Source organism: Lutra lutra, chromosome 6 (assembly GCF_902655055.1).
Source record: "Lutra lutra chromosome 6, mLutLut1.2, whole genome shotgun sequence".
In the NCBI taxonomy this organism is placed as follows: Eukaryota; Metazoa; Chordata; class Mammalia; order Carnivora; family Mustelidae; genus Lutra; species Lutra lutra.
In genome coordinates, this window is record NC_062283.1 from 93,718,365 (window position 1) to 93,731,456 (window position 13,092).

The window sequence follows — 13,092 nt, forward strand, 5'->3', positions numbered from 1 at the left end:
AACAGACCTAATTTTTACATGGACATAAAACTACAAATATTGAAATTGAATAGTTTTATGCTAGAGGGATCTTGGAATTATCATGGTTTTTGTGACATCGATTTCTACTGGCATAATTATAAGGCCAATAAAAAAAAACTGATGGGTTTCTCTATTTTGGTTTAGTTTGATTGGAAATTTTCAGGAAAACATTCGTGAGTTGCTACTTTCTCTTTATTTCTAACACTCTGCTTTCCCTGACCCCTTATTCCACATTCACTGACTCAGAGACTATTTGGAGAGGACACCTGTTTTAAACGGATCCACAGGAAATACCTATGTTGTCTTTTCATACTCTGACCCTGCATCTGGTTGGCTGAAATGTGATCATGATTAAAAAAAAAAAAAAAAAAATGCTGCCCACAGACCGAGGCAACTTCACTGTGACAACATTTACTGGAAGGCAGAGGGAATCCAGTTTATATTTATTTTCCTTCCACTAAGCTCTGGTATTGTACGGTAGGAAAGAAATAAGTAAAAGGGCAATGCCAGTTTAACCTTCAAAAGATTAGTATTAAGTTACACACCGGGTTTTGCTTCCAAATTCAGAACGATTTGTTTTGAAGATGAACGCAATCTTCAAGCAGAAACAGTTATCTGACACCCCTTTCTCTATAACCTTTTACTTATAAACCTCCTGTCCAAAGTTCATGGTCTGTCCTGTTGTATTACATATTAACATGCTATTTATAAATCTCCTGTGGAGGAGGAGCACAGGGCAGTCCGACCGCTGGAATAGAATTTATAAGGTAATTTCAGAGTGATTAAAAGTCTTATCAGTAAAAATCTAGTTGGGTTCAAAATAAATGGTCACTCGGTAGACCTCCCGCGCGGATTTACACCCCACGTCCAGGCCTCCACCGGTCCCTCCGCACGGAGCATCCGCCTCGGCCAGCAGTAACCATCTCCGCCGCAATCCCCCCGGCTGCAATGTTTGTCCCCACTGGGGTCCCCTCTGTCAGGACACCCCCCCACACACACACACGCCCTCCCGCTGCCCCCGCCTTGCAGATACCACCCGCGGCGGCTCCACAGCGCGCCGCCCGCTTCCCCAGCCCCGGCCGCACTCGGAGGCCGCCCACCCACCCAAAGGACGCCTAGGGAGCGCCCCGGCCGGGTGTCCCGGGGCCCCGCGAACGCAGGAGCAGAATGACGGAGATGACGAAAGAGCTGACGCCACGGCGCCAGGCCGTGGCCGCCGCTTGGGCCCGCCACCGCCGCCCCGCCCGCGCAGGTCGCCAGGCGCTCCTGGTCGCCGGTCCCGCGGGGCCAGCCCGCCGCTGACCCCGCCCCACTCCGCCCGGCTCCGCCCCGGCCCGCCCTGCGGCTGGCCGCGCCAGGGTTCCCCCGGCGCCCGCCCCCGCGCGCGCTGCGCCTCCAGCCTTCCCTCCTCGCCTTCCAGCCTGCCAGGCCTTTCGCGAACATGGCGCTTGTCCCGTGCCAGGTGCTGCGGGTGGCGATCCTGCTGTCCTACTGCTCTATCCTGTGCAACTACAAGGCCATCGAAATGCCCTCGCATCAGACCTACGGCGGGAGCTGGAAATTCCTGACGTTCATTGATCTGGTAAGGCCTTCCGCTCCCCTCCCGCGTCCGCCCTGCACCCCGAGTTGGTGCGTGTAGCGGGGGTGGGGTGGGTGCGCGGGCACCTGCGCGCGCGCGCGCCCCTTCAGCCTCCACCGGTGTGCTCGCCTCTCCCTCAGTACTTGCGCGTAAAGGCCTGGCTGCCCCCGTAGCAGCACCTCTGAACCACCCCTTACGTGGTAGCTGGGGCACGAATGGAAGTGGGCACAGCCAGGTGGTGGGCTCTTTGGAGGGGAACACAGACCTGCTTCTAAGAGGTGACACGGAAGGAGTCTCAACTTAACAAATGGATCAGACGACCTTGATCTGGAGTGGCCTCAGACCCATTCGCCTGCAGCGTGCTTTCCAGAGCACCCACCGTGGGATCAAGTTGCAGCAACTGAAGGAAACTGGGTATTGTCGAATTACTTGGAGCTCCTCTGAAAGGACCAAAATCCTCATAAAGAAGAGAAAGCCCCTAATAAAGTTGTCTCCTTTGCATCTGTTTTCTTGCCCATTGTCAGTAATTTACTTCTAACCTTTCTCCCAGAAACATTAGGTGAGAGGTTTTAAAAATGCGTTACCAGTATGTCTTTACACTCCTTCTAATTCCAACTGAGTTTTCAGTAGTTTGCATAAGCAGCCCTGTCGGCACAACAGGATAGCCTTGGCAGTTGCAGTTTTTTTGTTTTTTGTTTTTTGTTTTTAAGTTTATCTACTTCTGGCACTAAAAAAGTTCAGAGCATCAGAATATGAGCATTAGGCCCAATTGTGACATGGGGTGAAATCTAGGAGTTTAAAGGGGAAAGGCGACTAATTTAGACTTGGTGAAACACACTCAACAATGACCAATTATGGGTAGAGGGTTAGAACAAATCAAGGAGTTCCAAGGACTAGAGATAATGTAGAAGCAAATCCTGGGACAGCACAACTGCCCATCCTAGATTATACACAAGGTTGGCAGATAAGCAAGGTTATAATCTCTAATCGTTGACCCTCCCTTTTGATGAGGAGAACATGATACCTGTGTTAAGGTATTTCCAGAGGCTTAGGATCCCTCAAAGAAATGCAGCCAGAGGGCCTTTTTTTAAAGAAACACCACTTCATATTTGTTTCACGTTAGATACTTTCAAAGAAGAATTTAAGCACTTTTTCTCAGCAGTTTCCAAACCATGTACATGCCTTTGGGCTCCAAGACTTCCCAGGACATAGAGGGTTTCAAGGTTTCAGTTTTCAGATTCTCAGCTTCTCTTCCTCGAAACTGATCTGCCTCTGAACATGGATAATGCCTGTCAGTTCTCCTTCCTTTTTCCTCATTCATCCAAGGGGTGAGCACATGACAAGGCTCTGTGCTGTATTTATCTGTTCCTTTTAGCATTCAGAATACAGACTGTCACCAGGACTATTTTCACATTTGACTGAAAAAAACGAAGTCAGGCTTGTTTTGACAGAAAGTCTTATTGGGTTGATTGGCTTGTCTATGAGAGTGGGCTCTGCCAATTATGTGATAGAGCAGACATTTACCATAGATTGAGTGAAATCTGCAGCCCTGAGGTTCTGATAAATATGTATCAGAGCATTCGAAATCATGTTCCTTTTTCAAGTGTTTAAACTTCTGTTAAAAATGTTTAGATGTTATTTAAAAATATGTGCATAGATTTTCGGAATTCTTTCAGGGGATATGCAAATAAAATTCCTCTTGGATCCCTCCCTTTTCCCATTCCTTAATCAGATCTCACTTAGAGCTGGCCCATTTTGGTGTCGCCAAGGAGCAGTGCTGAGCTGAAGTATTGTTGGAGACCCTTCCAGGACCATGGGAGCTATGGATAGTTCTCAGAAGCACCTTTGTATTTAGGAACAGTTTTAGGGGAGTGAGGGTGGAGGAGAGCAGGTGAGAGGGGTAGAAATTGGGGTATCCATTAACCTGTGAGAGATGACGACTTCTCACATTGGGCATTGCTTACTGTGTGTTAAATAACAAGGCTCTCAAGAAACAATATACTTCCCATAACCTTTGTATGACATGATAGCACAGTAGAGGCGATTTGACTCTGCGGAAACTGCCATACAGTTTCTATTTTAGCATTTGATGACGGGATGTGCCTGCTTTAAGTATTTAATCACCACAAACATACTTTTATCTCCTAGAATTCAGGCCATAAATTCAAACTTGATTCCGTTTGTTTCGTATTTGGATTCAGTTTTTGTAGGGCCTTCAGCCTATTCAGACTTTTTACTTTCTGTGACTTCTGATTGAAACCTAATAATTATCTTTAATCAAGAGTTCCTATGAGAAGGTCTGTCTAGACTGTATTCATAAAAACATTCATGCAAAGTGTTATTCTTTTAATGATTAGAGATTGAGTTTTTAGAGCTTATGCACTGTAAAGTTGTTGAAATAGTCTCCTGCACGGTCCTTAGTAATGACATGGAAAAATTAGGCTACTCTAATATACCTGACTTCTCATTTTTTTGCATGTTTAAAACAAATAATTTTGATTACTTAGTGCCTTGGACAGTTTTAATGATTCTAAGCTCATTGGAGCAATTTTGGACGAGGGTTTAGCTTCTAAAACTTTAGTGAGAAAGCCCTTTTTCTAGCCAACTTGGACTGCAGAGTCAGGAATTATACTGGTGGCCACAGTCTGATTCCATGGTCCACCTCATCAGTTTACCAGAACGTCAATCAGGAGTCTCAGGCCACTTGTATCCGGGACCAGTTGGTTCTGGGGCAGTGGCCATTTCGGCTATATCCATATCTTACACTGAGGGTCAGAGTCATTGCAATAGAATCAGATTTCATGGTTAAAACCTGAAACACAAGTTTTTGCTATCAGTAATCCTATCCTGTTCTTCCCCTAAGAACTTCTAGCATTGAAAAAACTGTAAGAGAACTCAAGTGTTTCGAAAATTCAAGTTAGTAAATAGAAATGGAAACCTGTCTTGGTGTGTTAAGCAGACCAATGAGCCCTCAAAGATGGCTACATCTTAATCCTTTCGTACCTGTGAGTGTATTAGGTTACACAGCAAAAGAAATTAAGGTTGCTAGGCAGCTGACCTTAAAATAGGGAAGTTATCCCAGATCATCCATGTGACCCAATATAATCACAGAGGTTCTTAAAATGGAAGGAGGCAGAAGGGAAGAGTTGGTTGGAAGAAGATGTGACTGTGGAAGAAAATCACAGAGAGACACAACTTTGCTCGGTTGGAAGGTGAAGGAAGGGGCCAAGAGCCAAAGAATGTGGGAGGTGTGTAGAAGCCAGAAAGAACAGAAAATAAATTCTTCTCTAGAGCCTTGAGTAGAAACCAAGTCCTGCTGATGCCTTGATTTAGCCCAGTGAGACCCATTTGGGACTTCTGACTTCCAGAACTATAAAATAATGAATCTGTATGTTTAAGTCACTAAATTCATGGTAATTTGTTATAGCTGCAATAGAAACTAGTACACCTGGTTTTAAATCCTCCGACCCAGAAAGAAACTTAAATGTTGTCATACTTATGCAATGACTCAGCTAGTTCTTTATGTATATTAGATAACTGGTTAATTTTAGCTTTAGCTTTAAACAAAATATAGGTTTTTGCCTACTGCATCCATGAAACTATGCAGAGGAGACATAACAATGGGCACTATGAGAATCTATAAAAACTGAACAACATGGGGAAAACTAGATCTTTTCTTTACTGTGAAGTATTTTAGAATCTATCGTTATGCAATAGGTCATGTCAGGAGAAGGAATACTCTCTTAACCGAAATAAGACAGAAAGACAGAAAATCTATATGAACTAACGTTTAAATAGCTCCTTAACCAGTATCACAGCTAATGAATTTTCTTGAAATGATGCAGATTCATTCACTTATGTGCTGATTAAAGGATAATTCCTCAACTTATACAGTGATTGCTCCCAAAGATAGTAAAAATGAAGAATCGGAATAAAACCAGAATAAATAAATTAAAAGAAAAAGGCAATTGTATGTTGAGACCTCAACGTAGTGCTGGAGTGTAATAGGTGTTTAGTAAACATTTGAATAAATGGAAACTTTCCAAATATTCAGTGAGTTTTCTTGTCCTATTTCCTCCTAAAACATTCAGAATAAGAGGGATTTTTGAAACATACCAACCATAATTTTCTTTAAATGTCTATGGTGCAATGTCTAACACATCAATCAGAATCAACTTCTCTGAAAAACATGAGCTGGACATTTGTTATATAAAAAAGTAAATTAATATTGATACCGAATTTAAGACGTTTTGATTTTTAAAGACTGATAGAGAAATAGGCTATCCCATTGGCTCTAATTTGTAGTGTTCACCATTGTGAGGGTTCTAGTGACCTAGGTCTCTGCCATATTCATTGCTTGTCTTGTCCTAACTTTTCTTTCATGCATGGGCAGAGCACTGTTTAGACCCCGCCTCCTCCAAATGTGGTCTGAGGGCCAGTAGAAGTGACCTTATCTGGGAGCCCATTAGAACTATGGAACCTCGGGCTCTACTCCAGACCTTCTGAGCAGAATCCACACTTTTAGTAAGATCATTATGTGACTGCTTGGCATGTTCTAGTTTGGTAAATGCTGCCCTAGGCCACACTGGTTTTGTATTATGACTTAACATGGAATAACTTGTAGGTTGCAGTCTCAGCATTATTTCTGCCCACTATATTTAAAGTATATTTAAACATATTTCGAAACATATTTAAAGTGACTTCCACTGTGGCATAATTAAAAACATGTTGTAAAAAAATTACAACTTAAAAATAAAAGAGAAATATGTATTAAGTACTAGGGAGAGGTTACTTATTGAAATTGAAAAACAAATTTAGGTAATCTTCAGGGCAACCAAGGGAAAAAAGAATACATACTTGATTGTGTTGTCCTTAGCATTGGAATAAAGGAAGCATAGCAATTTATAAGGAAAAATAGAGTGGTTCTTTCCAGGCACTGACTTTTCAGGGTTATTTATCCCTCAGAACTGTTTTATAAAGGACATTGGGTAGTGCTGTAAATAATGCCTTTGATTGATTTTTAGCACAATATATAGAAATATTCTTAAAACTATGTTTCTTACATTGTGATTTTTATGAAAGCCAAAAAACGTGGTGTTATATTTTGACTGGGCGAAGGCATTTTTGTAGAGGTTTAAAGTAATATAATCTAGGTATTTATTTTTGTTATCTAAATCCTTATTGCAAAAGAATTTAAGGAAATCACAGAGGGAGCAGGATAAATAAGAGCTCAGATGTTGAAAAGCTTGGGGTGTTCAAAGAGCAGGAAATGGTCAAATATACCTGGGGGATACATTTTTTTGCTTTTAGACATGCTAAGAATTTTTGACATTTAAAAAAATGTTGAAAAGAATAAATTGCATAAGTATACTGACTGAAGCATTTAAGTTTGTCTTATATTTACTTATGTAGCTGTAATAAAATATTCTTGACTCTAGTTCATGGCTTAATTTTAAATAGGAAATAAAATATCTTAAGAGGAGATTCTGTGTATCATTATGTAACTATGGTACTTTGCTTTGCCAGTCATGTGAAGGCCAGTAGTTCATAGAGTACTCTGAACAAAATTACGTGGGTTTTTTGTTTGTTTGTTTTGTTTTATTTGGATATCACACAAAGAGGGTGAAACTGCACATTTTTTTTTTTCCAGTAGAATTAGACTTGACCCTAAAATGTGCACATAAGCTTTAAGGATGAAATAACGCTTTTTTCCTAACCCAAGGGAAGCATTATGAGTGTAATACTTCACATAGAATCCTCTTCACCCTCTTTGAAAATGTTTCTTTTGGATTAGACATAAAAAAAGGGGCCTGGTTTTGTTAGAGTGGGGAAAACAGTTGATGATATAATCACCTATTCCCTTTCTTAGTTGCAAATGTTATTGAAATTACAGAAAGTCATCTGACCACTAGTTGAGGTCACTTTTTTCCCCCATCCTCGCCATCCTCCATGTCTGGTATAACATTTAGCAAAATTGGTAGCTGCTCTTGAGGGTTTTCATTTGTTTCTCTGTGCTCCCCTGAAATGTCATATGTTTCTGTGGAAGTGTGAACAATCGTACAATTTTCCATATTGAATCAGATGTTCCTGTGATTCAAGTATATTTGGAAAAATCTTATTGCTTCAGATTCCATAACAACATAGCGTTCTTTTGTGTCTGCAGCCCGTGGCCAGGCAGTTAAAGGGCCCATTTCTCACCTTGGGGGTGGTCCCGCCAGGTACCGTGAGCACAGAGAACTCTTTGAACGTGAAAGACCTCTTGATGGGATCTGTTGTGGGATGGAGCAAGATATGGAAGGTAGTTTTGGTATGCTAGATCAAGGTATGCTAATCGAGAACAACCAGAGAAATTGCTTGAATTTGCAAAGGGGCAAGAATTGTAATCACTCGGAAGCTTGAGAAAATGGAATGTGTTCATTACAGGGCTTTAGAAGTGTGGGATTCTAAAAAGTCAGTCTGACAACGATCTAGCCCCTCAAATATTGACATATTTAGACATGTCAGGCCGTGTTATAATTTAAAATTTTAATATCAAAAACAACACATAGAATCATAGAGAATTGGTACAATACAGAAAGCCATTGGGGAGGAAATATATTCCATTTTAATGATCTCTGAGTTTCTGTGCATCTTAGTATTTTAGGGCTTCAAGATGGTATTTATTTTTATTTTTAAAAAGACTTATTTATTTATTTGAGAGAAAGAGAGGACGAGCCAGGGGTGGAGGGAGAGGGAAAGAGAGAATCTCGAGCAGACTTCACACTGATTACAGAAGCTGACACAGGGCTTGATCGTATGACCCCAAGATCATGACCTGAGCTGAAACTAAGAGTTAGGTGCCTAACCGACTGAGACACCTAGTCACCCCAAGATGGTATTTATTTCAGAGCTTTGCATATATGCATACATAGAGAATCAGACAGCAAAATATATGTATATGTATATATGTGTATGCACATATATAGTCAGATTTCATAAAAAATTACCTTCTTTGCAAAAAATTATTTTTAAATTATAGAGAAAAATATTTATCACTCAAGGATACCAATGTTAGTATTTTGGTATTTGCCTTTTGAGCTATATATATATATTTTTTTTTCCTTTAAAACAAAAGTTCAGTGTGTGCATATGGTTTGTGTACATTTATTTTTTAAATTAACGTACACCAAAATTCACTTTCTGGTGTACAATTCAGTGATTATTGACAGATGCATAGAATTCTGTAGCCACCATCATAATCACATAAAAATATTCTTTTATGCTACTCCTTACAGTCAGACCCTTCTCTGGGACCGCAGATTTGTTCCCTATTGCTATAGTTTCACATATACATAGAAAATATATATAAGGCATACCATATGTAGCCTTTTGAGTCTGACTCTCTTCATTTAGCACAATACATTTTAGATTCCTCCATGTTGTGTATGTTGGTGGTTTGTTCCATTTTATTGTTGAGTGGTATTTCATGGCATCGTGTACCACTTTGTTCATCGATTCATAAGTTAAAGTGCATTTAATTTTTTCTGTTTGAGGTGATTATGAAAAAAGCTACTATGAACACTTACATACATGTTTTTGTGTGAATATGAGTTTTTGTTGTTTTGAGTAGGCACCCAGGAGTGGAATTGTTTGGTTATATGGCAAGTATATGTTTGACTTGATAGAGACCACCAAACTGTCTTCCAGAGTGGATGTGCTGTTCTGCATTGCCATTAGCAATTCATGAGAGTTTCAGTTGCTCTGTGCCCTCATTAATGTGTAACATTGTCAGTCTTTCTTCTATTTTAATGATTCCAGCCCTTGTTTTTTTTGTGGGGGAGGGTGGGTTTTTTTTTTTTATAAAGATTTTACCTACTTATTTAAGAGAGAAGGGCATGAGATGGAGGGGAGCAGAGGGAGAGGGAAAGGCAGACTTCCTGCTGAGTAGGCTGGGCCCACACAGGGCTCCATCCCAGGACCCTGGGATCATGACCTGAGTCAAAGACTGACTCTTAACCCACTGAGCCACCCAGGCGCCCAGATTCCAGCCCCTCTCTAGTGGTATCTCACTGCACTTTTAATTTGCATTTTCCTCATGACTAATGATGTTAAGCATCTTTTACTGTGCATTTTATTTCATTTTTTTTAATTTATTTTTTTAAATAAACATAATGTATTTTTATCCCCAGGGGTACAGGTCTGTGAATCGCCAGGTTTACACATTTCACAGCACTCATCATAGCACATACCCTCCCCAATGTCCAATCCCCACCACCCACTCCCATTTCCCCTCCCCCCAGCAACCCTCACTCTGCTTTTTGAGATTGAGTCTTTCATGGTTTGTCTCCCTCCCGATCCCACCTTCTTTCATTTTTTCTTTTCCTACCCCTCAACCCACCCCCCCCCCCACATTGCATCTCCACTTCCTCATATCAGGGAGATCATATGATAGTGGTCTTCCTCCGATTGACTTATTTCACTAAGCATAATACCCTCTAGTTCCATCCACGTCGTCGCAAATGGCAAGATTTCATTTCTTTTGATGGCTGCATAGTATTCCATTGTGTATATACCCCATCTTCTTTATCCATTCATCTGTTGATGGACATCTAGGTTCTTTCCATAGTTTGGCTATTGTGGACATTGCTGCTATAAACATTCGGGTGTGCGTGCCCCTTCAGAGCACCACGTTTGTATCTTTAGGATATATACCCAGTAGTGCAATCGCTGGGTCATAGGGTAGCTCTATTTTCAGTTTTTTGAGGAACCACCACACTGTTTTCCAGAGTGATTGCACCAGCTTGCATTCCCACCAACAGTGTAGGAGGGTTCCCCTCTCTCCGCATCCCTGCCAGCATCTGTCATTTCTTGACTTGTTAATTTTAGCCATTCTGACTGGTGTGAAGTGGTATCTCATTGTGGTTTTGATTTGTATTTCCCTGATGCCGAGTGATGTGGAGCATTTTTTCATGTGTCTGTTGGCCATCTGGATGTCTTTGCAGAAATGTCTGTTCATGTCCTCTGCCCATTTCTTGATTGGATTATTTGTTCTTTGGGTGTTGGGTTTGCTAAGTTCTTTATAGATTTTGGATACTAGCCCTTTATCTGATATGTCATTTGCAAATATCTTCTCCCATTCTGTCAGTTGTCTTTTGGTTTTGTTAACTGTTTCCTTTGCTGTGCAAAAGCTTTTGATCTTGATGAAATCCCAATAGTTCATTTTTGCCCTTGCTTCTGTTGCCTTTGGCAATGTTCCTAGGAAGAAGTTGCTGCAGTTGAGGTCAAAGAGGTTGCTGCCTGTGTTCTCTTCAAGGATTTTGATGGATTCCATTCTCACATTGAGGTCCTTCATCCATTTTGAGTCTATTTTCATTTGTGGTGTAAGGAAATAGTCCAATTTCATTTTTCTGCATGTGGCTGTCCAATTTTCCCAGCACCATTTGTTGAAGAGGCTGTCTTTTTTCCATTGGACATTCTTTCCTGCTTTGTTGAAGATGAGTTGACCATAGAGTTGAGGGTCTATTTCTGGGCTCTCTATTCTGTTCCATTGATCTATGTGTCTGTTTTTATGCCAGTACCATACTGTCTTGATGATGACAGCTTTGTAATAGAGCTTGAAGTCTGGAATTGTGATGCCACCAACTTTGGCTTTCTTTTTCAATGTACCTTTGGCTATTCGAGGTCTTTTCCGGTTCCATATAAATTTTAGGATTGTTTTTTCTATTTCTTTGAAAAAAATGGATGGGATTTTGATAGGGATTGCATTAAATGTGTAGATTGCTTTAGGTAGAATAGACATTTTCACAATATTTATTCTTCCAATCCATGAACATGGAACATTTTTCCATTTCTTTGTGTCTTCCTCAATTTCTTTCATGAGTACTTTATAGTTTTCTGAGTATAGATTCTTTGCCTCTTTGGTTAGGTTTATTCCTAGGTATCTTATGGTTTTGGGTGCAATTGTAAATGGGACTGACTCCTTAATTTCTCTTCTGTCTTGTTGTTAGTGTAAAGAAATGCAACTGATTTCTGTGCATTGACTTTATATCCTGACACTTTACTGAATTCCTGTATACGTTCTAGCAGTTTTGGAGTGGAGTCTTTTGGGTTTTCCACATATAGTATCATATCATCTGCGAAGAGTGATAGTTTGACTTCTTCTTTGCCAATTTGGATGCCTTTAATTTCTTTTTGTTGTCTGATTGCTGAGGCTAGGACTTCTAGTACTATGTTGAATAGCAGTGGTGATAATGGACATCCCTGCTGTGCTCCTGACCTTAGCAGAAAAGCTTTCAGTTTTTCTCCATTGAGAATGATATTTGCGGTGGGTTTTTCATAGATGGCTTTGATAATATTGAGGTATGTGCCCTCTATCCCCACAATTTGAAGAGTTTTGATCAAGAAAGGATGCGGCACTTTGTCAAATGCTTTTTCAGCATGTATTGAAAGTATCATCTGGTTCTTGTTCTTTCTATTATTAATGTGTTGTATCACATTGATTGATTTGCGGATGTTGAGCCAACCTTGCAGCCCTGGAATAAATCCCACTTGGTCGTGGTGAATAATCCTTTTAATGTACTGTTGGATCCTATTGGCCAGTATTTTGGTGAGAATTTTCGCATCTGTGTTCATCAAGGATGTTGGTCTGTAATTCTCTTTTTTGATGGGATCCTTGTCTTGTTTTGGGATCAAGGTGATGCTGGCCTCATAAAATGAGTTTGGAAGTTTTCCTTCCATTTCTATTTTTTGGAACAGTTTCAGGAGGATAGGAATTAATTCTTCTTTAAATGTTTGGTAGAATTCCCCTGGGAAGCCATCTGGCCCTGGACTTTTGTTTGTTTGGAAATTTTTTTTTTTAAAGATTTTATCTATTTATTTGACAGAGAGAGATCACAAGTAGACAGAGTCAGGCAGAGAAGGAGGGGGAAGCAGGCTCTCCGCTGAGCAGAGAGCCCGATGTGGGACTCAATCCCAGGACCCTGAGATCATGACATGAGCCAAAGGCAGCGGCTTAACCCACCGAGCCACCCAGGCACCCCCGCCTTTTTTTTTAAAGATTTTATCTATTTATTTGACAGAGAGAGATCACATGTTTGGAAATTTTTGATGACTGTTTCAATCTCTTTATTGGTTATGGGTCTGTTCAGGTTTTCTATTTCTTCCTGGTTCAGTTGTGGTGATTTATTTATTTATTTATTTTTTAAGATTTTATTTATTTACCTGACAGAGAGAGAAAGAGAGACAGATCACAAGCAGGCAGAGAGGCAGGCAGAGAGAGAGAGGAGGAAGCAGGCCCCCCGCCGAGCAGAGAGCCCGATGCGTGGCTCGATTCCAGGACCCTGAGATCCTGACCTGAGCCAAAGGTAGAGGCCCCAACCCACTGAGCCACCCAGGCGCCCCCAGTTGTGGTAATTTATATGTCTCTAGGAATGCATCCATTTCTTCCAGATTGTCAAATTTGTTGGCGTAGAGTTGCTCATAGTATGTTCTTATAATTGTCTGTATTTCATTGG

General features: G+C 40.8%; 1 protein-coding gene across 9 annotated transcripts in view; it reads left to right on the forward strand.

Moving 5' to 3' along the window:
* Positions 1-1,328: 1,328 nt before the first annotated feature.
* AIG1 (androgen induced 1) overlaps positions 1,329-13,092 on the forward strand; it is a 265,961-nt gene continuing 254,197 nt past the window's right edge. For 2 of the 9 annotated variants that reach the window (XM_047734172.1, XM_047734174.1), the window contains exon 1: positions 1,341-1,603. In XM_047734172.1, the coding sequence (XP_047590128.1) occupies positions 1,463-1,603 (141 nt within the window). In that variant the 5' untranslated portion in view covers positions 1,341-1,462. Of the gene's footprint in view, positions 1,604-1,740; positions 2,107-13,092 lie in introns of those variants that run through there. The other 7 variants (XM_047734171.1, XM_047734170.1, XM_047734178.1 and 4 more) reach the window with 6 other exon arrangements.